At 32.7% G+C, this 24,968-nt stretch overlaps 1 protein-coding gene across 2 annotated transcripts in view; it reads left to right on the forward strand.

Annotated features, from left to right (window-relative positions):
• Positions 1-24,968, forward strand: part of VPS13C (vacuolar protein sorting 13 homolog C) — a 189,917-nt gene that overhangs the window by 155,077 nt on the left and 9,872 nt on the right. Inside the window, exons 66-80 of one of the 2 annotated variants that reach the window (XR_002735024.1) lie at positions 2,445-2,586; positions 4,177-4,317; positions 5,054-5,135; positions 5,251-5,320; positions 5,930-6,041; positions 6,163-6,276; positions 8,448-8,587; positions 10,156-10,237; positions 11,382-11,495; positions 12,288-12,363; positions 13,805-13,968; positions 15,196-15,241; positions 17,558-17,681; positions 18,388-18,502; positions 19,215-23,735. Coding sequence is in view for 1 of the 2 variants with exons in the window: in XM_023228560.1 (XP_023084328.1) it covers positions 2,445-2,586; positions 4,177-4,317; positions 5,054-5,135; positions 5,251-5,320; positions 5,930-6,041; positions 6,163-6,276; positions 8,448-8,587; positions 10,156-10,237; positions 11,382-11,495; positions 12,288-12,363; positions 13,805-13,968; positions 15,196-15,241; positions 17,558-17,681; positions 18,388-18,502; positions 23,647-23,735 (1,611 nt within the window). In the remaining variant the exon portion in view is untranslated. The remainder of the gene's footprint in view (positions 1-2,444; positions 2,587-4,176; positions 4,318-5,053; positions 5,136-5,250; positions 5,321-5,929; positions 6,042-6,162; positions 6,277-8,447; positions 8,588-10,155; positions 10,238-11,381; positions 11,496-12,287; positions 12,364-13,804; positions 13,969-15,195; positions 15,242-17,557; positions 17,682-18,387; positions 18,503-19,214; positions 23,736-24,968) is intronic. The other variant, XM_023228560.1, reaches the window with a different exon arrangement.

A 24,968-nucleotide genomic window follows, 5' to 3' on the forward strand; every position in this document is an offset into this window, starting at 1 on the left:
AGCTATGTAAAGTAAAGTATTATAGATTTTAGTATTCTCTAATTCAGGTGCCAGCAAAGTTTGGCCTGTGAACCAAATCTAATCCAGTGCCTGTTTTTGTACAGCTTTTGACTTAAGAATAATTTGTTTTACATTTGTAAATAGTTGAAAAAAAATTAAAAGAAAATAACACATGAAAATTATGAAATTCAGTTTATTTCCCATAAATAATGTTTTGTTGGGACGCAGTGATTTTTGTTCTTTTGCATGGCTACTTTGACATTGCTACTCAGTGCATTACAACTCACAGCGTGTTTGAGTTCATGCATATTGTTCTACAGCATTTTTTTTATTACTGATATATATCCATCATACCAAAACAAGAGAAAAGTGGACTTTGAATGTTATTCTTTTAGGGCATAATGAAATGTGGATTATCTTCTTATTTAAAAAAGCATTATTTTACTATGTTATGAAACTACAGCTGTGCTGAAATAATACAATATATATTGACAATATAGTTTCCAAACTAAGCACTTACCATAACATTTCCAAATCACAGGAAAGCAATCGCCAGAAAAATTAGAAAATTTAAGGCAAAATATATCATCACAAAGAACATCTTCACAAATATAAAAAACAATAATGAGGCTGCAAGCAAAGTGAGTTTCTGAGTGACTTATTTGTTAGCCAAGCCAGGAAAGTCTTTTAAGTCTTTTACCAATGGTGAGTTAATTGAATTATGTCTGATTGCAGCAGCTAAAGAAATGTATCCAGAGAAAATGAACTTGTTTAAGGCCATTAGCCTTTCAGTAGGAACAGTTGCTTAAAGAATTGAAGACATTCCGAACAACATCAATAGTCAATTTAAAAAACAAGGCAAATAATATTGAGTGGTTTCCCTTGGCTCTTGATGAGTCAACAGTTGTTACCAATACTGTTCAGTTATATATTTGAGAAGTCAGCACTGAGTTTGAAGTGACTAAAGGATTAACCTCTATAAATAGTTTGCCTAGGACAACTATAGGTGAGAATATTTTCAAACAAGCTGATGAAATACTAATTCAATATAACCTGAAGATAGATACAATTGATTATGGGAAAAATATGTGTGGAACAGAAAAAGAATTAGTTGGACAAATTCATAAAGCCGGTGAAAAAACTTGTGGACTTAACTATCATCAGTTCTGTGAATTTTTGCCGGAACTAGAATCTGAATGTTCTAACTTGTGTTACCACATAGCAGTTTGATGGGTTAGCAGCAGTAACTTTTTATTGTACTCTTTGAGTTCTGGGCCAGGATTAAAATTTTTTTGAACAAAAAGAACCACCCTCAACCACTATTATTAAACACCAATAATAGTGGCTTTGGAAATTAATTTTTGTTGCAGAATTAATGATGCAATAATAGTGGCTTTGGAAATCAGTTTTTGTTGCATAATTGCAGAATTGATGATTTTTTAAATGAATTTCAAGCTAAAATTGGAAGACAGTGCTTATGTGAAAAATTTATACTACAGTATAGTCAATTTTGAAGACAACTAATGTTTGAATCTCAAGTAATATCAAGATATTCCATGTACTTCCTGTGCTGTCCAAAGTTAAAACATGAAGCAAAATCTCCACTTCCACATATATTTGGAGAGGATACATTTTATGGCCTGCAACTCCAGTTCCAGCAACATTTTTTCTGACCTCAATGTAGGTGTAAGGAAATTTCCTCATTTCACAATTCGTTTGTGCAATTGAGGAGCTTCTACCTAACTTAAAATTGGAAGTGATTGACCTGTAATGTATTAATATACTAAAAGGCACATATCAAGAGAATAATTTAATAGAATTTTATAAATGCCTTGCAAGTGATATATATGCTCAAGTAAAATAAATTCTCATTGATCAATGTCAGTATTTGGCAGCACCTATCTGTGTGAAATGGTATTTTTAAAGATGCTCATTACAGATTACCATTAATAGATGAACATTTGCGATAGGTTTTGGTAATAAATAACACTAAGTGACATGTTACTTTCACAAAAGAAGTTTATTTTTTCATTAATAGACTTGTTTTTAAGAATTGCTCTTATTTTATATTCTAAATTTCATCAATTAAAAATTTATGGGAGTTTTTTCTTTCTTTTGTATCTAAGTTGCCTATCTAATAACTTGAATTTTGTCTCAGTCCAGAAAACCTAAAATATTTACTATTTAATATATGGCCCTCTGCAGAAAAAGTTTGCCAGTCCCTTAATTGATTGATGTCAACATTGATAGAAAAAGTTACTTTCTTGCCTGCCTCTTTTATTTTTGTACTCTTGCAACACAGGTATAGTTCGTTACTTTAAGAAGTTCCTTATACCAATGTAATTATCATAGGAAAATAATAGTTACAATAATCTGGAGTTGCATAAAGTTCCACAGATCTAAATACATATTGCTAATTTAATTTTTTTGTGTGAATTATTCAGTTCTGGTGTTGTTTGGGAGATGAAACCAAAACGGAAATGGAAGCCATTTAGTCAAAAGCAGATAATCTTATTGGAACAATCCTATCAGAAACATCAAATATCAAGAGACCATGGCTGGATTAAGCTAGATAATAATTTTGAGGTATACCAAAATTCTTTTGATTTTTATATGTGTATTTTCCTGGTGGTGGTAGTAAGTAAAATTGTAGTGCCCAAGTAAAGACGTTAAAAAAATGAACTTATTAGTAGATAAACTTTTATTTCTTAATAGGATTGGTATGACTGATACACATATTTTTAATTAAAACATATTGTTATTTAATCATATACTGTGAAACAGGATTTAAATCGGTGTTTTAATAATTTTATTGCATTTTAATATTTTTATAATACTATTAACAAATCAGGGCCGGGCGCGGTGGCTCAAGCCTGTAATCCCAGCACTTTGGGAGGCCGAGACAGGCGGATCACGAGGTCAGGAGATCGAGACCATCCTGGCTAACACGGTGAAACCCCATCTCTACTAAAAATACAAAAAATTAGCCGGGCGAGGTGGCCGGCGCCTGTGGTCCCAGCTACTCGGGAGGCTGAGGCAGGAGAATGGCGTGAACCCAGGAGGCGAAGGTTGCAGTGAGCTGAGATCCAGCCACTGCACTCCAGCCTGGGCGACAGAGCCAGACTCCGTCTCAAAAAAAAAAAAAAAAAAAAAAACAAATCAGATAGTCTTATGGAACTTGTTTTCAGAATGATTAGGAAGAAGATTGGTTCATTGAAATTTTTTTTTATATTTTGAATGACACCAATACATATTGCTAAATAAAGACTGTAAAATTACATATTTCATTGAGGAAAAACCTACAAAAACCTGCTCAAGTAAATTCAATAAATGTGAGTGATTGTTGGACATGAGTAGGCATTCACAAATAAAGATGCACTCCACTTGGGCCTTTACACAGTTAAAACTAAAAGTCACCTATGCCCCAGGAAGGTTGAAGAAGCTTGACTGCAATTTCCAGCTTGCTCTAGTTTAATCATGCAGTTTGGTTACTCTTTGTCGTTGTTGTCTGATGGTTTGGGTAGCACTGTCACCAGTTACATTCCCCACCACCCCCATCAATTTTGGCCATACTTAAATGATAAAAAAATATAATTAGTGTCAGACATGACTAAACTATCAATTATTGATTGCAAAACAGATTTGTTTAGAATTATCTTGGGGCCAGGTGCAGTGGCTCACACCTGTAATCCCAGTACTTTAGGAGGAGTTTGAGACTTGCCTGGGCAGCATAGTGAGACCTTGTCTCTACACAAAAAAGATAATAAAAATTAAAATTAGCTGGGCATGGTGTCACATCTGTAGTCTCAGCTGCTTGGGAGGCTGAGGCAGGAGGATCACTTGAAGCCAGGAGGTTGAGGCTGCAGTGAGCTGTGATTTTGCCACTGCACTTGTGACAGCAAGACCCCGTTTCAAAAAAAAAAAAAAAAAAAAAAAAAAAAAGAATTATCTGGAACTATTCATTATTTGAAGAAGTTTTCTTTTACATAAAGCATGTTTTGTAAACTATAGTTTCTATACTTGAAAAGTTTCACAATTGTTGTCTTGTTAAGATAGATCTGTTGGTGAGACACAAAGATAAAGATTTTTTCAATTTGATCAATAAACAGATATTTAAAATAGAATAGCTACTGTGCTAATATCAGCTCATCACAATACCATGTGCTTTTTTTCCAGGTCAATTTTGATAAAGATCCAATGGAAATGCGCCTCCCTATTCGTTGCCCTATTAAACGAGACTTTTTATCAGGAATTCAGATTGAATTTAAGCAATCTTCTCACCAGAGAAGTTTAAGGGCCAGGTTGTACTGGCTTCAGGTAACGTTGTCATCCTCAAATAAGTATTTATCATCACTTTGGGAATCTTGGGAATGAAATTTCTTTTTTACAACTTTATAGTTTACATTGTAATTGGTATCTTTGTATGTTTTTTCCCCTTCTTCCACATATCCTGTTTATTCAACATCTTATATATAAACTTCGTGACTAATTTTGATCAATTAGCCTGCAAAAGGGTTTTCTTGCACTGAGATTGTTATTTTTAAATGTTCCTTTGAATTTGTCATGGGACCCCCATATAAGATTTTCCTTTGTCATTCTTCAGGGCAGAGAGCAGAACTTTGCTGGAGGTTCCTTTTGGATGCTTGCTTGCTCCCTCCCAGCATTCCTCCCTTCCTTCCTTCCTTTTAGCTGTTAAGTACTGTTTAACCTACTTTAATTCTTTTTCTTTTTACCTTATTCCCTAATTTCATATTCAGTTTCCACTTATATTTTATTTAAACTGTAGAGAATTGAAATCTTGCGGATCCATAGATACAAGTATTTTCATTAATGATGTACATATTGTACACTGTTAATACAATTATGAGAGAAAGCCTTACCCTTGCTGAAGTATATAACGTTTACAGGTTTAAAATGAAACTTCTAATTACACCATATATACATGCAGACACTTAATTATGATGAAAGTAGTGGCCTCTTCTATAACGTTATCTTTGAAACTAAAAGTTTAAATTATTTGAAATCTTGCTAAGTTGGTTTTCTTTTCTTTCAGGTTGATAATCAGTTGCCAGGTGCAATGTTCCCTGTTGTATTTCATCCTGTTGCCCCTCCAAAATCTATTGCTTTAGATTCAGGTAAAAAGAAATAAGTTGTGACATAGATACAACTTATTTATAAAAGTTAAATAGGCATTAGTTTGACCTAGTATAAACCATTATTTTTTTTTCATGTGTTACTTCTTCCTCTTAGAGCCCAAGCCTTTCATTGATGTGAGTGTCATCACAAGATTTAATGAGTACAGTAAAGTCTTACAGTTCAAGTAAGTAAAGATTCCTGCTGTTTCTCTAAAGGAATTTAAAATGAGAATCTACTTTGAAAATAAATCTCACTCTTTTTGAAAGTGACTTTCATGTAAAAAGTGTTTTCCAACTGAACCTTTTAATTCACTTTTGGTCAAGTAATCTTTTATGCTTCAACTTATTTCAGTAGTAGTCTCTACATATTTTAAAGTGTAGAATTTCTTCAAGTATCTTCTTCCCTTTATAACTCCAATTAGAATATAAAATAGTAAGTGAAATCTAAATGATATGTATTTGTGAGCTATGTTCTTTAATGTAATCGCTGTGAACTTTAAAAATTGGATCATACATGCTACATGATCTAGTTGTATTTGTTTCATCTGTGATATGATGAATGTAGCATTTGGGACTGTAAGTGCTAAGTGTTAATGCAGCAATATTACCCTGAGTGAAGCTTTCACTCCAGTGAAAAGGTCTCAATCTGAGAAGACTTTGATCTTACTAACATAATTTTTAGGAGATGAAGGAACAAGATATAACTGTGGCTTTTCACTAAAATCAAAGTTTTAACATCAAAAATTAAAAGATTTGGTAGAAATCCTTTTCCATCTTAAATGTTTTTTCCTTAGGTATTTTATGGTCCTCATTCAGGAAATGGCCTTAAAAATTGATCAGGGGTTTCTAGGAGCTGTTATTGTACTGTTTACCCCAACAACAGACCCTGAAGCTGAAAGAAGACGGGTAAAAATTTTCATTTCTTGGGAAAAATATAAAATTAAAGAAAATTTAAATCAGCCTTTTTTGAACTAACTATAATAGAGAAAAAAATTAAAATAGAAATTTTTGATTTTATTTTTTTCAGACAAAGTTAATCCAACAAGATATTGATGCTCTAAATGCAGAATTAATGGAGACTTCAATGACTGATATGTCAATTCTTAGTTTTTTTGAACATTTCCATATTTCTCCTGTGAAGGTTTGTTGTAATTATTGATTTGAAAATTTAGTGAAATTATTGTAGAACTTTTTAAAGGGTCTGTGGACCATCGTAGGTTTTAATTTGTTGCATCATGTATTTGGTGGGAATTTTATTTGATTAATCGAAATAATTAAGACAATTCTCTGTAACATATGTACAGCCATAATTCCCACAGAGAAACCACCAGAGCATGTTTCCAGTCTTGAATTAATAACCCCCTTATTCAAAGAAGAAGCTGACAAAAGCATTTCTTAATTAAGCGTAGAAGTGCTTGCCAACGTTTAATGTTTTGGTTGCACTTTGTAACTACTATCACTGTCTAAACAAAGAGCTGTAATGGGTGCTGTAACCAGAATGCGAAAACGCTGAAGTAGGTACTATACTGTTGATGTGGTGTTTTTCCCCCCTTCCAAAATTTGATTGTAACTAAGGGAGTGGAAAATTGGATACCTTTCATTTGCCTGATTTTGTACTTTATGAACTCATTTCTTTTTTCCCTTTTGTTGTTCTTTTTAGCTTTTATAGGAGAAGGTGACTGCTTAGTAAATTCACAAATGCTATCAACCATAATGCTCTAAACTTGTGTAATGGGCCAGATTTATAATTAAGTAACTCTTTAAAATATTGATGATCCTTTACATTCTCAAAAACTGTTTACAGCACATTACTTTCAATTGCATGTACCAGTTCTTCAGCTAAATGAATGGATTTCTAAAATGAAATTATTATTTTAAATTGGTATATCAGTTTGGTGATATCAGACATTGATAGTGTCAGGTTTAAAATTGATAATGTTTTATGTGATAGGTAATATACCATTTCTTTTTCACTTTTAAGTGAAAATCAGTTATTTGTGGGATTGAGTCACACCTGAAACAAATATTTACTGAATGCTTATTATGAAAGTTGCTGTGGAGGTATAAAATAGCTTCATGGATATTGTATTCTAGAGAGATATTAATGATTGATAATTTACCTATTTGTGTTCTTAGGCACAGTGGGAATTGAGCCATGAAGTCTAATGGTAAAGATTATGAACAACAATTATTTTCATAGCCCATAGTGATGATGCCCTAGGGAAAGGCTGGATCAGTGTTTACCCGTGGTTACCTTTCCTGGATCCCAACACTCCCAGACTCTTCATGTGGGCAGAAGGTCACATGAAAGAAAAAAACAACCACAGGCTTTCCTGGCCTTGCCCCAAGTCCACTTTTTTTTTTTTTTTTTTTTTTTTTTTTTGAGACGGAGTCTCGCTCTGTCGCCCAGGCTGGAGTGCAGTGGCGGGATCTCAGCTCACTGCAAGCTCCGCCTCCCGGGTTTACGCCATTCTCCTGCCTCAGCCTCCCGAGTAGCTGGGACTACAGGCGCCCGCCACCTCGCCCAGCTAGTTTTTTTGTATTTTTTTTAGTAGAGACAGGGTTTCACCGTGTTAGCCGGGATGGTCTCGATCTCCTGACCTTGTGATCCGCCCGTCTCGGCCTCCCAAAGTGCTGGGATTACAGGCTTGAGCCACCGCGCCCAGCCAAGTCCACTTTACTTGAGCTCTATATTAGTTAGTTAATATGGCTAGGAAATGACAAAATGAGAAAGGAAATTCATCTACTTTACACATGTTGAATTACTTTTTGCCTGTATCTTCTTGTGCTGTTGCACTAATGATGGTTCAGTACGAAGTAGCAGCTAAATGAGGATCTGAAATCTCATGTTTAAATACTAAGTTGGAGGGTCTGTGGAAGCTGAAAACCTTATTATACTTTTAAAAACTTAACAACTTGCTAACTTACCTTAATTGTCATGTTATTGTTATTATCTATTATTTTGACTGGCAGATTACTTGTGTGCCAGTTGACATGTTTTTCTTCTTAAAATGATTATGACATTTTTGTAAAGTGTGTTGGTCTCCTTCATATGAATACAATGGCATTTATATACGTTGTAAAAATTAGAACTCTATTTTTGGATCAGACTAATTTGTATTTTTTTTTTAAAAAGCAAAGAGAATCAAGTGTAAGTGGGTTGTTCTGCTATAATGTATAGTATCAAATAATAGCTTTCACTAGGACTCTAATCGAAATACTTTTTTTGGTTTGTTTCTGGACTACCTGGATCCTAAATATGTAAAATTTTCACATTTAGCTTTCATTTATTGAACATTATTTTTCTTTTAGTTGCATTTGAGTTTGTCTTTGGGTTCCGGAGGTGAAGGATCAGACAAAGAAAAACAGGAAATGTTTGCAGTTCAGTCTGTCAACTTGCTGTTGAAAAGCATAGGTGCTACTCTGACTGATGTGGATGACCTTATATTCAAGTAAGACTTGTGTTAGAGTACATTGGGAAGCAGGTGTACAAGGTCATGTTTCTGGAGATTAATTCTCTGCACTTGTGCAATGTTAGCTTAGGAAAAGGATAACTTTACTACTTACATTTGGAGAATTTGGTCCATTTGTGATTATACTCTTTAGGAATGCTTACTGTATTCATAATGATAAGGTGAAGAATCTTGTTTTCTTTGATTGCTCATATCTAGATAATACGTGGATATAGAATAATAATTGAATTTTTAAGTCATATATTGTAAATTGACCATTTTTAAAACATGTTATATTCAGAGATATGTAATGCTAGATATGTATACATTAAATAAATTGTTATTGAATTGCAGTTCAACAATGGTATTGGAACAAGTAATTATCTGGGTGAAAAAAAAAAATCCCTGTAGATCATTTTTACCTTACATGTACACTACTAAATTTCAGAGAAAACGAATGATAAAATAAAAAACCTAAACTGAAAAAAAAAAAAAAAAAAAAAAAGAAAAAAAAAAAGACATCTCTGAATAGAGGATGTCTTTCTAAGTTTAAAAGCAATGGAAAACATTTCAATGGAAAATAAAAGATATATTTAACCACATAAAAATCAAATACTTTTCAACAAAATCAATGAAAATAATTAAAAACAAAAGACTGGGAAAATATAATGACAGAGAAAGGACTATTATCTTAATATTAAACATTGATAAGAAAAACCTAGATTCTAATGGTATAGTGGCCAGAGAACAATAGGAGAAATTAGCAAAAGGGAAAACACAATGACGGCGTTATTATTTATCAAAGAATACATGCAAATTAAAGCAACTTATCAAAGATTTTAAAATATGAGTGATTCTATTTTAAAATCCTATTTAATACTAGTCAGGGGTGGTTCTAAGAAATAGGCACTTTTTAAATACTGTTGGTGTAAGTGGAAAACTACATTTGTTAGGAGCCTTAAATGTTTTGTTGCTTTTCACTCAGTAATTCTCTTTTTGGAAATTCTTTCCAAAAAGTAATCTGATCTTGAAGTTCAACCAAATAGTTATATTCAACGTACACATGGCATCATTAATTATTTTACCAAAAATTGGAAATGTCTGACAGTGGAAGAATTGCTTGTTATGACACTGCCACATGGTAACATGTTATGCTTCTGTTTAAAATGTTTATGTAGAGTTTTAAATAACATAAAAGAAATACTTCTCCACAATTTTGAGTGTAAACAGGGCATACAAAATGTTTTAAACATTTTATCATTGCATATAAAAGAAAAGAAAGAATTCAAAGTGGGAAATAAGAAAATAAACCTTTAAAATCCACTATGCGGGGGGACGATGGTTGACTTAAAGAATCTCCTCACTCTTTATGCATATATGAAAAACTTGTGCACTGTTTTTATAATAATTTAGTAACCATTATTAAGACAATCATAAATTGTTATGTGGTAAATGTACAAAGTAAATTGTGAAAGAATAGGCTATGATTAGCATTAGCTGTCATTCAAATTTTAAGTCCCTTTTTTTTTATATAAGTAGCTTTGAATCTTTCCTTTTTCTTCTGCCAGGCTTGCTTATTATGAAATTCGATACCAATTTTACAAGAGAGATCAGCTTATGTGGAGTGTTGTTAGGCATTACAGTGAACAGGTAATTTCCTATCAGTATTTCATAAGGAATATACTTCATAAAATATCAAAACATTTGCATGTGACTGTATAATATGCAGTAATGTTTATATAATTTACCTCAGTTTGAAATCTCCTTATTTAGTGGTTTTCTTCAATGATTGATTTCTATTTCTTTAGTTCTACCCCTCTTTATACACCTTTTGAAAATTTTCCTCCAGTTCCTTTTTTGACTTTGCAATTATACTTTTACCACTTTGGGAAAGAATAGTAACTTTATAGTCATTACACTTGATTTCTTCAGTGATTATAGTTTCTGAATATAATCTAGTGAATTGCAAGCAGAATTCTAAGCCCATTTCCTCCCTGTGCCTCAGTTACTCTGTGGTTCAAGTATGTATGCATAGAGACAGTCAGTAGTTGTTGCAGGTCACTTTGGTACAATTGCTATACCATGGAACTGCAAGGTGATGTTTCCTTTCCTTCCACTGTTGGAATGTTCTTTCTCCTATGACATATACAGATATTATGAGAGTTACATGTTAAAATGAGGATATGTTTTCCCTTATTTTTTGTTTTGGTTAATTATTTTCCATCTAATTTATTAATAATAATGATGGTAAAGTAATAATAAAAACAACTAACAATTACTGAATTATGTATTCACTTAATATGCATACTCACCCATGCAAGGACAGTGTAACTTCCCTTTTTAAAAAACTTTAAGTTTTTATAGAGACAGTGTGTCACTGTGTTGCCCAGGCTGGTCATTAACTCCTGGCCTCAGGTGATCCTCTCATCTCAGCCTTCCAAAGTGTTGGGATTACAGGCATGAGCCACCACACCCAGCCTAACCTTCCATTTTATAGATTAGAAGACAGGCTGTTAGATACTAAATAACTTGTAGAAGGTCACATAACTGCTACGTGGCAGCCTGTGTGTCAAACCAGTTCTGTTTAATTTAAAAGCTGTTTGTAAAGTATTGGCATAGTGCCTGGAACTGAGTAAAAGATCAATTAGTGGATGTTGTGGTGATTATTCCCTACAGCTTTCTTTTAACACAAACTTAATTTTATCAGTAAATCTCTTTTTTTTCTATTTTATTATGATGTTTCTTAAAACAGTTGTGAAGGACTTAATTTAATTTTTTGTTTTTTCTTTTTTAGTTCTTGAAACAGATGTATGTCCTTGTATTGGGGTTAGATGTACTTGGAAACCCATTTGGATTAATTAGAGGTCTGTCTGAAGGAGTTGAAGCTTTATTCTATGAACCCTTCCAGGTATTGACCTCTTACTTATTTTAAGGATAGGTGTAGAAAAATGGATGTTCTCTTTTTTAATAACAGATAGTAATTTGCATTGTAATTGTATCTGGGAATTGAATAATGTTCAAATCACAAAAGTATATCAATTTAATATTTTTATTTAAAGGTACATGAGATAGCACTGGATGATTGTTTAGAATTTAATGAGCACTGCCCACATTTGCCAGGATTTAATGTAGTTGTAAGAATATTTAGAGTGCTGGGTAGATTAAGACTTTCAAGACTGTTCCACCATTGCGGAAGGGACTAATAGGGAACTGAAAGCAAAGTTTGTTTCATATTCAAGCTTTCATCTAACCTATTCCCCTCCATTTAAAGGGTCTAGCAGCCAGCCCAGTGTATGAGGGTTATAGAAGAATAAAGCAGAGAAAATAAATGGGAGAATAAGACAGTAAAAAAAATCTGTGGACTCTCCTATTCTTGTTATCATTGCAGCTTGTTTTAGCAATCTGATGAAACTTAGTTCTGGGAGGCCAACTTCAAATTGCAATTGAAGCCAGTGATTTATACCTATCCAATTTTTGACTTAAAGAATTTGCTAAGATCATGTAGGTTGAAAGTATCTTCAAACACAATAGATATTCTATCCATATTTGGGGTAGAGGTGAAAATTGATTCATCACAGTGTTTATAGATTTTTACAGATTTGGATTCTTCAGGCAAACCCTGAACTATTAAATTAAAAGTCTTAAAAACTTATTTAAATTTTAAATAATAAGATTTTTTTGATTTTTTTTTTTTTGCCAGGGTGCTGTTCAAGGCCCTGAAGAATTTGCAGAGGGGTTAGTGATTGGAGTGAGAAGCCTCTTTGGACACACAGTAGGTATGTATCACATATTTGTGTATATGTGTATATTTTTTATTATATTGTTATGAAATATGTTGTTATGAAAAACAAATGCTTTTATTTAATAAAGGAGGGATCACTTTCTTAATAATCCCTTTTAAAAGACATGTTTCCTTGTTTTTAAATGGAAAATAAGTTAACAGTGGACTGCTGGTTTTTTAATATGTCTTTGTAGTGTTGAATAAATGTACTTTAAATAATTTTATTCCTTTTCTTGTTAGATGGGAAAAATTAATTTCTGCATTTTTTGTATGAGGCAGAATTTTAAGCACCTATTAGTTTAAACCAATTGCATGCTGTATATTGTGATAATGCTGTTTATATAAACAGTGTAACTTCTCTGAGCCTTAAAAATTTTTTTATTTTATTTTTAATTGACACATGATTGTATATATTTATGGGGTATAGAGTGATATTTTGATACATGTATACAGTGGGTAGTGATCAAATCTGGTAATTAGCATATTTATCACCTCGAACAGTTACCATTTCTTTGTGTTGGGAACATTCAAACCCTCTCTTCTAGCTATTTGAAGACATACAGTAAGTTGTTGTTAACTGTAGTCACCCTACAGTGCTATAGCACATTAGAACTTATTCTCCTATCTGGTTGTAATGTATCCATTAACCAATCTCTCCCTATCCTCTTCTCCCCCTACCCATCTCGGCCTTTAATAACCACAGTTCTACTCTCTCATTCTATGAGTTCAACTTCTTTAGCTCTCAGATGTAAATGAGAACATGCAGTATTTGTTTTTCTGTGCCAGACTTATTTCACTTAACATAATGTCCTCCAGGCTCATCCAAGTTGCTGTGAATGAAAGGATTTCTATTTTTTTTTTAATGCCTGAGTAGTAGTCCATTGTGTGTGTGTGTGTCATATTTTCTTTATCCGTTCATCCATTGATAGACACTTAGATTGATTGTATATCTTAGCTATTGTGACGAGTGCTGCAGTAAACATGGGAGTGCAGACATCTCTTGATATACTGATTTCTTTTCTTTTGGATATATACCCAGTAGTTGGATTGCTGGATCATATGGTAGTTCTAGTTTTCATTTTTTGAGGAGCCTCCATACTGTTTTCCATTAATAGCTGTATTAAGTTATATTCCCACTCTCAGGGTATAAGCATTCCCTTTTCTTCACTTCTTTGACAGCGTTTGTGATTTTTTTTGGTCTTTTTTCTAATAACCATTCTAACTGGGGTGAGATAATATCTCACTGTGGTTTTGGTTTGCACTTTCCTGATGATTATTGATCTTGAACATTTTTTCATATACTTGTTGGCCATTTGTATGTCTCCTTTTGAGAAATATTTATTCAGATTGTTTGCCTGTTTTTTAAGATTATTTGTTTTCTTGCTGTTGTTTGAGTTCCTTGTATATTCTAGATATTAATCCCTTGTCTTTGATAGGTGGTGCAGCAGGAGTTGTATCTCGAATCACTGGTTCTGTTGGGAAAGGTTTGGCAGCAATTACAATGGACAAGGAATATCAGCAAAAAAGAAGAGAAGAGTTGAGTCGACAGCCCAAAGATTTTGGAGACAGCCTGGCCAGAGGAGGAAAGGGCTTTCTGCGAGTAAGTTCTCTGCTGAATCTAAGAAATCTGCAACTAAAAAAAAAAAAATCTATTCTAGCTGGTTGTGTGAAACTTAGCATGCTACTTATGAGTTTAGGCCTGTCAGAATAGAAATAATGATAAATTATGGACTTTCCAGTTTCCTTTTTGCTCGCCTTCCCCATTGTCACCACCAGATCTATCCCCTGAATTGCCAGATTTCGTAAAACGTAATGATGACAAGTTAGCACTGGTGTAGATGGTGAGGAAGTGAGCAGCAGAGATACATGGTACCGATGGAAACTAGAGGGAGAAGGAGCTCTTCAGGTCATCAGTGATTGACTGTTTCTGTGGAAGGGATGTGTGAAAGTTAATTGTTGATAAACCAGGAACTGCCTTTCATTACTTTTTAATATGTTTAAAATTATATAGGTAATATATGAATACTGCTGAATTATATAGGTGATGTATGAATATTCTTGTAAATAATTATAAGAACTTAAAAGTTATTCTGTTAATAAGTAAATAAAACATTATGAGTAAGGCTAGAATACTCTTTAATCACCTCTCATCTGTTTCCAATTTAAGTGTGTATCCATCAGTTCCCTTCTGTGTGTTTATAGAATATACAGGTAGTTTTACTACCATTACTTCACAATGATTAAGAATGTATTAGAATATTCATGTTTTAATTTTGGAAATGATTTCAGGAAACTGCTGTGTTTTTGATAGTAATTTGTAATGTTGGGTGTTATAGTCACTAAGGCACTTTGTTTGCCAGGTTATTAGCTATCCTTGGGAGGGCCCTTTATTTTCAGTTTTCTGCACTTCCACTGAGTTACAATGTAATCTACTTAAAATGTATAATTAGATCGTAAATATTATTTGGCTCGACTCACTCATTTTGCTGATGTGGAAACTGAGACTTAAAGAGATTTCATCAACTGCCCGTGGTTACATAGCTGATTGGGATCACAGCCAGATTCAAAATCCTTTTATCTGCTTTACTCATGTTTCTTTTATAAAATTTTATTTCCGCTAGGAATAAATCATTTAAGATTTGCTGTGATATATTATTTGAAAACTCATAGTGCTAACTTATATGTGTATGTTGTTTACATTATCAAGTTAAGTCTTCAGTTTTTTTGTTGTTGTTATTTCCATTATGTTTGTAGAGACCTCTAGTGGTTGGTTTAAAATTAAACACCTTCCATTCAGTCTAGACTATATGATTGATTTCTCTTTCAGGGAGTTGTTGGTGGAGTGACTGGAATAATAACAAAACCTGTGGAAGGTATGTTGAAAATATTTCCTTCCTTTACAAAGTCTGAAGACTTGATACGTAGTAAACATAATAGATGTTATTGCTGCTGATACTTGATTGAGAAAATTACTGACTGAATTTTATGTTCGTAGCCTTAAGTTGCTCAATGAACATATTTTTCTCAGAAAGTAGAGAGGTTAAGTAGTAGATCATGCTTCAGACTTTGAATGATATTTTTAGCGGGGCCAGAGATAAACTAGATTTGTTTGGGCCCTCAGTAGCAATTTACTCATTTTTGCTGTTGTTTTTATCCCATTAAAAAAGCACATTGCTTATTCAATGCAATCCCTATTGAAATCCCAGTTTGTTTCTTTGCAGAAATTGACAAGCCAAGTCCAAAATTTATATTGCAATTCCGGGGATCTAAAATAGCCAAAAAAGTCTTGAAAAAGAACATGGTTGGAGGACTTCTACTTCCCAAATTCAAAACTTACTGTAAAGCTACAGTAACTAAGACAGTGTAGTACTAACATAAGGATAGACATATAGCACAGTGGGATACAATCGAAGATCCAGAAATAGACTCTTACTTATGGTTAACTGATCTTCGACAAGGATGTCAAGATAATTTAATAGGAAAGAACCGTCTTCAACAGATTTGCTGGGACAACTTCATATCTATGAGCAAAAGAACAAAATTGGACCCCTACCTGTACCATATATAAAAAATGAGTTCACAATGGATTAAATACCTAAATGTAAGAGTAAAACTGTTAAACTCAGAGGAAAATATAGGAGTAAATCTTCATGACTTTGGATTAGGCCAAACTTTACTAGAAAAGATGCATAAATTGGACTTCATCAAATACGTAAATTGAACTTCATCCACATTTAAAATTTTTGTGCTTCAAAGGACAACCATGAAGAAAGGGAAAAGACAGCCCACAGAACGGAAGAAAATTTTTGCAAGTCATATACTGATAAAAGACGTATCTAGAGCATGTAGAGAACTATTAAAAATCAATAATAAAAAGACAAATAGCACAATTTTAAATGAGGAAAAGATATGAATAGACATTTCTCCAGAGAAGATATACAGATGGCCAATAAACACATGAAAGGACGTTAAACATCATTAGTCAATAGGGAAATGCGAGTCAAAACTATAATGAGATACCATTTCACACCTACTGGAATGGCTAGAATCAAGTATTAAGAGGATGCGGAGAAATTGGAACCCTCATACACTACCAGTGGGACTGTAAAATAACAGTCATTTTGGAGGAAAATAGTCTGTCAGTGCTTCAAAAAGTTAAACACAGAGTCACCATGTGTCCCAGCAATTCTACTCCTAGGTTTACACCCAGAAGAATTGAAAACAGGTGTTCAAACTGTGCACAAATGTTCATAGCACCATTATTCAGAATAACCAAAAGATGGAAACAACCCAAATGTCCATCACCTGATGCATGAATAAACAGAAGGTGATATTTCCATACATTAGAATAGTAGTCATAAAAAGGAATCATGTACTGGTACTTGTTACAAAATGGATGAACCTTGAAAAAAAAGTCACAATACACCAAGTATTACATAAATCCATTTGTCTGAAATGTCCAGAATAGGTAAATCCATAGGGATAGAAAGAATCTCTAGGTGGTTACCTAGTCTGGAGGTGGGGAGGGGCAGGGAGGAATGGAGGTTCACTGGGTAGGATTTGGTGGGGAGAGGTTGGGGGAAATAGGTAATGATTTCTAATGGGAAAGGGGGTTTCTTTTTAAAATGATAAACATTTTAAAAAATGGATTATGGTGATAGTGGTGCAAGTGTGAACATACTAAAAGCTAATCTATCCTAGAATTTGATTTGTACATTTTAAGTGGTAAATTTTGTGGTATATGAACTGTATTTCAATAAAGTTGTTATATATATTTTTAAAAGCACACTCCTTGAAAAATCTGATGGTCAGCATTAAAAAAGAGAATGTTTTCTGGTCCCTTCTTACACCTGCAAGTTACAGGTACTGATGAGACTCCTAGATCAGTAGTTCTCAGACTTGAGCGTGTGTCTGGATCACCTGGAGTGCTTATTAAAATATAAATGCTGGCCCCGCCCCCAGAGTTTCTGATTCACTAGGTCTGGGGTGCGGCCCAAGAATGTGCATTTCTAACACACTTTGAGAAGCACTATTTTATCACATTAGGATTACATTTAACTTCTTTAGAAAGCCAAATTTTTGTAACTTCCTGAGTAAAACAGTTCAGTATCTGACCCAGGTTTTGGTTGAGTTCAAACTTGCTCATTTAAAAATACCTTTATCCATTCATTGTCATTGGTTTTCTGAAGGTGCCAAAAAGGAAGGCGCTGCTGGATTCTTTAAAGGAATTGGAAAAGGGCTTGTGGGTGCCGTGGCTCGTCCAACTGGTGGAATCATAGATATGGCCAGTAGTACTTTCCAAGGCATTCAGAGGTAATTGAGTACATACTGTGTGCAAGGTATGTGTCTGTGTGCTAATTATTACAAGGAATACATAAATAGATTAGATTATTTGAGTGCTTCTAAGGATCTTAATGTCTAATTGAAAGCTGTGGTAGCTTTAAACATAGAGTGCCACCAGAAAGGAGTAAGAAAAGACATTTTTTGTGAACATGGTGAAACCCCGTCTCTACTAAAAATACAAAAATTAGCCGGGCGTGGTGGTGGGCGCCTGTAATCCTAGCTGCTCGGGAGGGTGAGGCATGAGAATCACTTGAACCCAGGAGGCAGAGGTTGCAGTGAGCTGAGCTGAGATCATGCCACTGCACTCTAGCCTGGGCGACAGAGTGAGACTTTGTCTCAAAAAAAAAGACAAGACATATTTTGTGGCTGAATTTCCCCTTTATTCAACAAATGTTTATTACCTACCATGTGCCAAGCACTGTGCTAGACACCAAGGATACAAAGAGTAGATGAGCTAGGCCCTGCTTTTATTATTTTGATATTTCTTTTTGTTTTAGAAAAGGTTGGGGGACTTGGAGTCAGACAGACTTGGTTTTAATACTTTTGCGTTATTTGGGGAAAGTTATTTAAAATTACTGATTGTTTTTTGTGAAATATTTATATATTTAATCAACACACACATTATTTTGAAAGACTCTCACATAATTTCTTACACTTACTCTGATGCCTTATTCAGGGCAGCAGAATCAACTGAGGAAGTATCTAGTCTCCGTCCCCCTCGCCTGATCCACGAAGATGGCATCATTCGTCCGTATGACAGACAGGAATCTGAGGGCTCGGACTTACTTGAGGTAAATTCTGTTCTTCATGGTCACGAGTGAAATGGAATTTTAATGATTTCTAGGCCCAGGATTTCATGGGTGGTTCTTAAAGTTCCTGATTCACGAACTTCTTTAAGTATTATACATAGTTTGTAGAGTAGAATTTGATTATTTCTTTTTCATTTTAGCATGTGTTAAATGGAAAATACAGATGATTCTTTTTTCTACATAGGAGCAAAGCTTTTGTCGTGCGCAGAAAAGATAATGTTAAGTCATAGGCTATGTCACTATTTCTGCGATAGCTCATTGAGTTAACGTTAATTTTGGTTTCCTGCTTTGTAGCTAATTATTGGAGCTTCATTGCTTCCATTTCTCCCAACCAAATTAATTTATTTGCACTGCTTTGTAAATCTAGATTTATTCCAGTAAATAGAACTAGATGAGAGAATAAAAGATTATATATAATTAAGATCTTGTTAAACCTTGAAGAAAATTTAAGAGCTTTTTGACTTTTATTTTAGTTTTAACTTGATTATATGTCGATAATATATACATATATAAATTGCTATTCTCCCATGACAGGCTTTCCCCCAAAAGAAATTTATTAATATTCTTCTACCTTGACTTTAAAATAAAATGCCTCTTAATTGTTCTTCCTTTGGTTTTTATTGTATATGATTACATTTTATCTATCTTTCTGCATGCTTCTAACTTTATTTTCTTTGTTTTTCTGCCTGCACAGCAAGAACTGGAAATACAGGAATAAATGTTTCCTAAACTACTACTTGATTTCATCCTTAAAAATCAAAACAAACTGTGGTATTAATTGACTGTGTCTGAATTCCATTGTCAATTTTAATGAAATTTTCTTTAAAACTCTCACCTCCATCTGAACTTTTCATAGTAGTGGCTTGACTACAAATAAAAACTTGTGGTATCCCTGATAATACTGTACTGAAATAAGAGATTAGTATAAAATATTAAAGGATGCAGAGAATCAACTCTCTTCTCCGTTTAATAGATGAAAGACTATATTGAGCTCAGAAACAGATATTGTTACTATCATTTCAAAAATTTTATCTTATGGTGTTCATGTGCATTTCAGGTAAAATTGAAAAACAGGACAATTATTATGTCTAATTTAGTGAATATGTCTATGTTTGTGAGTCGTGATGATGGAATTACGTAGCTTTCTGTTTCACAAATGACTCTAAATTTACTTAAGTTACAGGGCTATGAACTGGAGCATCTGCTTTAATAATTGAATTGTCAGTTGCTCTGGACCTGCCCTTAGACCTCAAATAATAGTTGGCACGTGAATTTTGAGGATGTTTCCTCATCCCTCTTTTTCCTGTTTAACCCCTTGGTACTGTTGCTAACTAAATGATAGTCATTTTCTAATTATGTTATGTACATTTTCAGCCTTTAGCATTTCTGTTTTTCAAATATTGAATCTCCTTGTTGGTTATACTTATTTCATAATTATTAGTTTTAATTAATGTAGATAGAAGTTGAATATGTAATTATGCAGATTGCTGTGTGGCACTTGAATACATAGATTTCTTTATTTTCAAAAACCAACTTTTTGCTTTTAAATCCTTAAAGAGGTTTCATTATCTTAATGAGAGAAAAAATAATTATAAATCATTATTTTTGAAATTAGTACCCTCTTAGTTCTCAACATAAGTTATGTTTCAATTTCTTTTTTTGTAACAAATGATGGAAATGTTTAATTTAACAGTGTCTTATCTAGCAATTTTCATGTTTCACCTCAGAAACGAAGCCAAAGTATAAACTTAGATTTAGTGTGTTGTGTATTTGAAGAGAATGAAACTATTAACATATAATTGTTCAGTTGGATTATGTATTTTAAGGATTGCAGTTATCAAAATAATAAATTGAATGTTTTAGTTTAAAATAAGCACTTTAAAGAAGAAAGACTAACATCCAAAAACCAGCCTGTGCTAGATATACAAAGGAAATAACTTCTGTCCTTAAGGGACCAAGTATAACAAAACATGTAAATGTTAAAAGTAGCTGACGAACCTTTCTTTTGCCTAATTTAGCGATGGCAAAAATGTCACCACATGCAGTTTTCCAGGAGAGTCAAGCACAAATAACTAATTCAAGGTGCTGACTTAAAATTGTCTCCAATAGTTACCCTTCCTGAGATTCTAAAAGTAACAATTTTTAATTTTACTGGTTGTATTGCTATTTTAATGAGACTTACTTTTGAGAACTCCTGTAACTTAAGATTTTTTCTTAATTGTTTTGTTTAGCTCTTTATTAATTTTTTCCTTGTGATATCTTTTTATAACTCTGTCAAAAAGCACAAAACTTCAAGAAACTTTTAATTATTTTGTCTAAACATATAATCTTGTCTGATTTCTTAGTTTTAATTAAGATATCAGACAACTTTTAAAACTTTAATGCATTATTATAATTACTGGAAGAAATAGCATGATTATACACTAATGAGAGGACTTGGTAGTTTTTGCCGTGGATGTCAAGTGTGGGCATGGATAATTGAGATATTTAGGCTATTTCATTCTTTGCCGATCTTGCTGTGATCAGTCAGTTGGGTAAAAATATTTATTGATTATTTAGACTGTACTGGATACAAAAGAAGCCTTCTGTCCTTAAGGGACCAAGTATAACAAAACATGGAAATATTAAAGAACATTAGAGTATAAAATTATATCCTTTTAGCCGTTCGTAATATGGCCAAATTCTAAATAATTTATTTGGAGATCTCTTGATCCTTTTTCTCCTAAGTAGTACTCTGTATTCTTCAATACGTAGCTTTGAGAGTTACTAAATCACATGTTTTCATGAGATGTACTATTCTACTTATCCTCTAATCTTCATATATATTTATACACACACCCATATATACACACATACATATATACACACACACACACACACACATATACATATACACACATATATACACACACATATACACACATACATATACATATATACACACATACACATACATGTACACATACACATGCATGTATACATACACATATACACATACACACATATTTACACACATATATACATACCATACATATATACACATATACACATATATACACACATACACGTACATATATACACACACCATACATATATACACATATATATAGATACATTATATGTATGTATGTATAGTCATTTAATACTCATTTTGGTTCACATACTTATGATCATATAACATTTAAAACCACATTTCTTGCTTTTTAGTTTTAGTTGCGTTTTTCCATGGTCTTAGAAATGCTTCATTAACATTTTTAATTCTTGTATTACCATCTATTGAGATAACATTAACTCCTCTTAATACATGACATTAAATTTGTTTATTATTTTACTAACAGTAATAATGCTGTAATAAACATCACTATACATTTTGGTTTTTTATATCTTGTTTGCTTTTTCATATTTCCATAGAATTTACTTGAAAAAATTGAACTACTGGGTAAAGGGCTTTTGCAAAGTATTGTTAAATTCCTCAAGTTGCATTTTTGGGAAGGGGACGTGAATATTTTATCAACTAATTTGGTCTCCTGCTGCCATTAGTGACTGAATGCCTTAATCTGAATCTCAGAGTGTAGTGGGTTTTTAGTAGTGCTGAGAACAAGTTTTCTAAAGTGTATTGTGGTGATAAATTATATTTTAAAAGCTCTCAATGGCTTGAAGCACAGTAGCCTAATAAGTAACGAAAATGCATACAAGACAGAAAGTGGGTAGTATTTCTTGTACTTGCATTTCACATCTAAATATTTTAACATATTTAAATTTCAAGCTGATGATAAATGCATTACATTATTAAATTCATTTCCCATTTTCTCTTTGAAAAAAATTAAGGCATAAATGTTAAAAGATTTTAGCTAATTCGCACAAGTGAATTGTGAAACAAGTAAGTATTGCTGTGAAATCTGCAGTCCTCTCTGAGACTCATTCTGAAGATGAGATCCCAGTTCTTTGTGGATTCCTCTTCCTTATTCATGGCTTTTTGCAATTGTCAAGGAATGACTAGGTACCAAGCAACTTTAAAAAATGTATATTTAAGCATTGAAATAATATCAAGTGTGATTTCTCTGTGTTTATATTGATTATATTATCCTTTTAATAATATTGGCATTATATTCTTGGTCATAAAATGTTAAGGTCTTATTTATTCAGTATATTTATGTTCTGTATTTTCATATATATTATCTATTTTCAACCATGCATTATATATAATGTCAGTAATAGTATTTCATTAGCATTCATTATAAAAAAAACTTTTGTTTTTAATATTTGACTAATTCAAGTCACAATACTGTTGAGATAGCTGAAAAGGAAAATAAATGTGTTTTAATGTGCTACTACTTATACTTGAATTACTTTTTGCTCATATTTGTTTTTAGAAATAAATTGTGCCAGCTATTTTGAAATCTTAGAAATTGTTCATATTAATATTGTCGTATTTTCTTTTCTATAAGAAATATAATTTGATAGATAAATATACTTCTCCATGCATGTTTAACCTATGAGATCAAATGTTCGAAGCATTAAACATTAATTATCTTGGAATTTTATTATGTGTATAATATCTATTAATAACTGTGTGTAAACCAGTGGTTCTTAATCTTTGAGAGAGATCACAGACCCCCCCCATGATAAAAAAAAAAAAAAAAGAACTGACAAAAAATATGAACTATGCTCTGAAAAAAGTTTTAGAGCCACATTTTCAAAATTTTCTATTTTATGTTAGGTAGTTCAGAGACCCACCCCAATGTCCTACCAATGACCCCTATTTCAAAGCCCCTGTAATGTTAATGTAGTCATTTTATATTAGCATATGTTTCTTAATTAAAATGTGTGATAATTCCTGGTAGATATTTTAATATTTCTAAGTTACTACAGAACAAAATATATTTTGCCAGAAGACCACTTGGTAAGCATTTAATACATGTTTTTCTTTTAAGGCTGCAGTGGAGGTTAACTTACAAACATGCTGTGAATATTTTTCCAGCTTCATGTACCAATATGTAGAATTGTGCTTGTATTTTTAATAAATGTTTTCCTAACACTATTATTATAATTAGATAATATACAGTATTGTAAATACTACTGAAATGCATATACTTCCCAAATCTAGAGCCTGGTTTCCTTTTCAGAATCATATCAAAAAGTTGGAAGGAGAGACTTACCGATACCACTGTGCTATTCCTGGAAGCAAGAAGACAATCCTTATGGTTACAAATAGGTACTGACTTGAAGAGACATTTTTCCAAATACTACTTAGTTGCGTAGGTCACAGGAATTTTGAAGGCTAAAATGGCAGAAGATTTGGAGAATTGTACTTGAAATTCTCCATAGTGAATGGCAAAATGTTCATTTTCATAGAATCGCAACAATGCAGGTCTAAATACGTCCTTTGAGATTTTCTCTTCCAACCTCCTCATCTTAAAGATGCTGAAACTGAGACTCAGTGTGGCTTAGGGACTTACCCAAGTTACACAACTACTGAGAGAATCTAGAATAGGCTTTATACCTGTAATAGTGATACCCTTATTCTTGAATTACAAGTCCAGTTATGGAGGATTAATTCATGAATCACTTTTCTTACTAAGTTTTATTTTGAGTGATTAGCATACCACTTTTAAAGGATGGCATTACTTCTGTATGTTTATCTCAGCTTTTCCTAAGCATTTGGTTGTGGTAGATAATTTTTCTAATTACAAGAACTTAGACTAAACTACGAAGCTTATTTTCCTGGGATTTATCCTAGATAATAAACTTATCCCAAAATGACAATTATAGTTTAATAATTTTCAGAACTTTCTTAGTGATGAGCTTTATAAGAGTAAGGCAGAGTTCTTACAGTAGGCAAAATGTGCATTAGATTCCTCATGACTGCATTTAAATTTATTTGAATGGGAAAAAAGGAAAGCTGAATGACAGGGTAAGAGGTTAACCAGTCATGTAAGAATCCTCATGTAAGAGAGGATTCTCCAGTCATGTGATTTGCTCATTGGTTAAGAGGTAAAAATATTCACAAAACAATCTAAAAAGCAGATTTTATGACTTTGACAAGTAATCACTTATTTTTTATGTCCATAATTTTGTGTCATCTTCAGTAGATTAAGCCAAAAACAATGTTTGTTTGTCTTAGATATTGTACTTAGCTGTTGCAATGTGTTAATTCATTTTAAAATTATATCGCTTTTATATAATTCAGTACTAGGCAATGAGAATCAATTTGGGGGTTTTTTGGTAATACGTATTACTTTAATACTTGATTTAAGCCATTCTATGGGTGTATTACTGTATATATTATATATTTGATTTTTCTTCAAGTACATTGAAAAATCATCATCATTTAAAATCTAGTTACTGATGGAGTTGTTTAGGAGGTAATTAGTAAAGTATACCTGACCACTAAATACTATGAGTTGGTTTCCTTGCTAACCTTACTTAGTACTCTTTTCTTTTCTTT

This window comes from Piliocolobus tephrosceles, chromosome 6 (assembly GCF_002776525.5).
Source record: "Piliocolobus tephrosceles isolate RC106 chromosome 6, ASM277652v3, whole genome shotgun sequence".
NCBI classification, from domain to species: Eukaryota; Metazoa; Chordata; class Mammalia; order Primates; family Cercopithecidae; genus Piliocolobus; species Piliocolobus tephrosceles.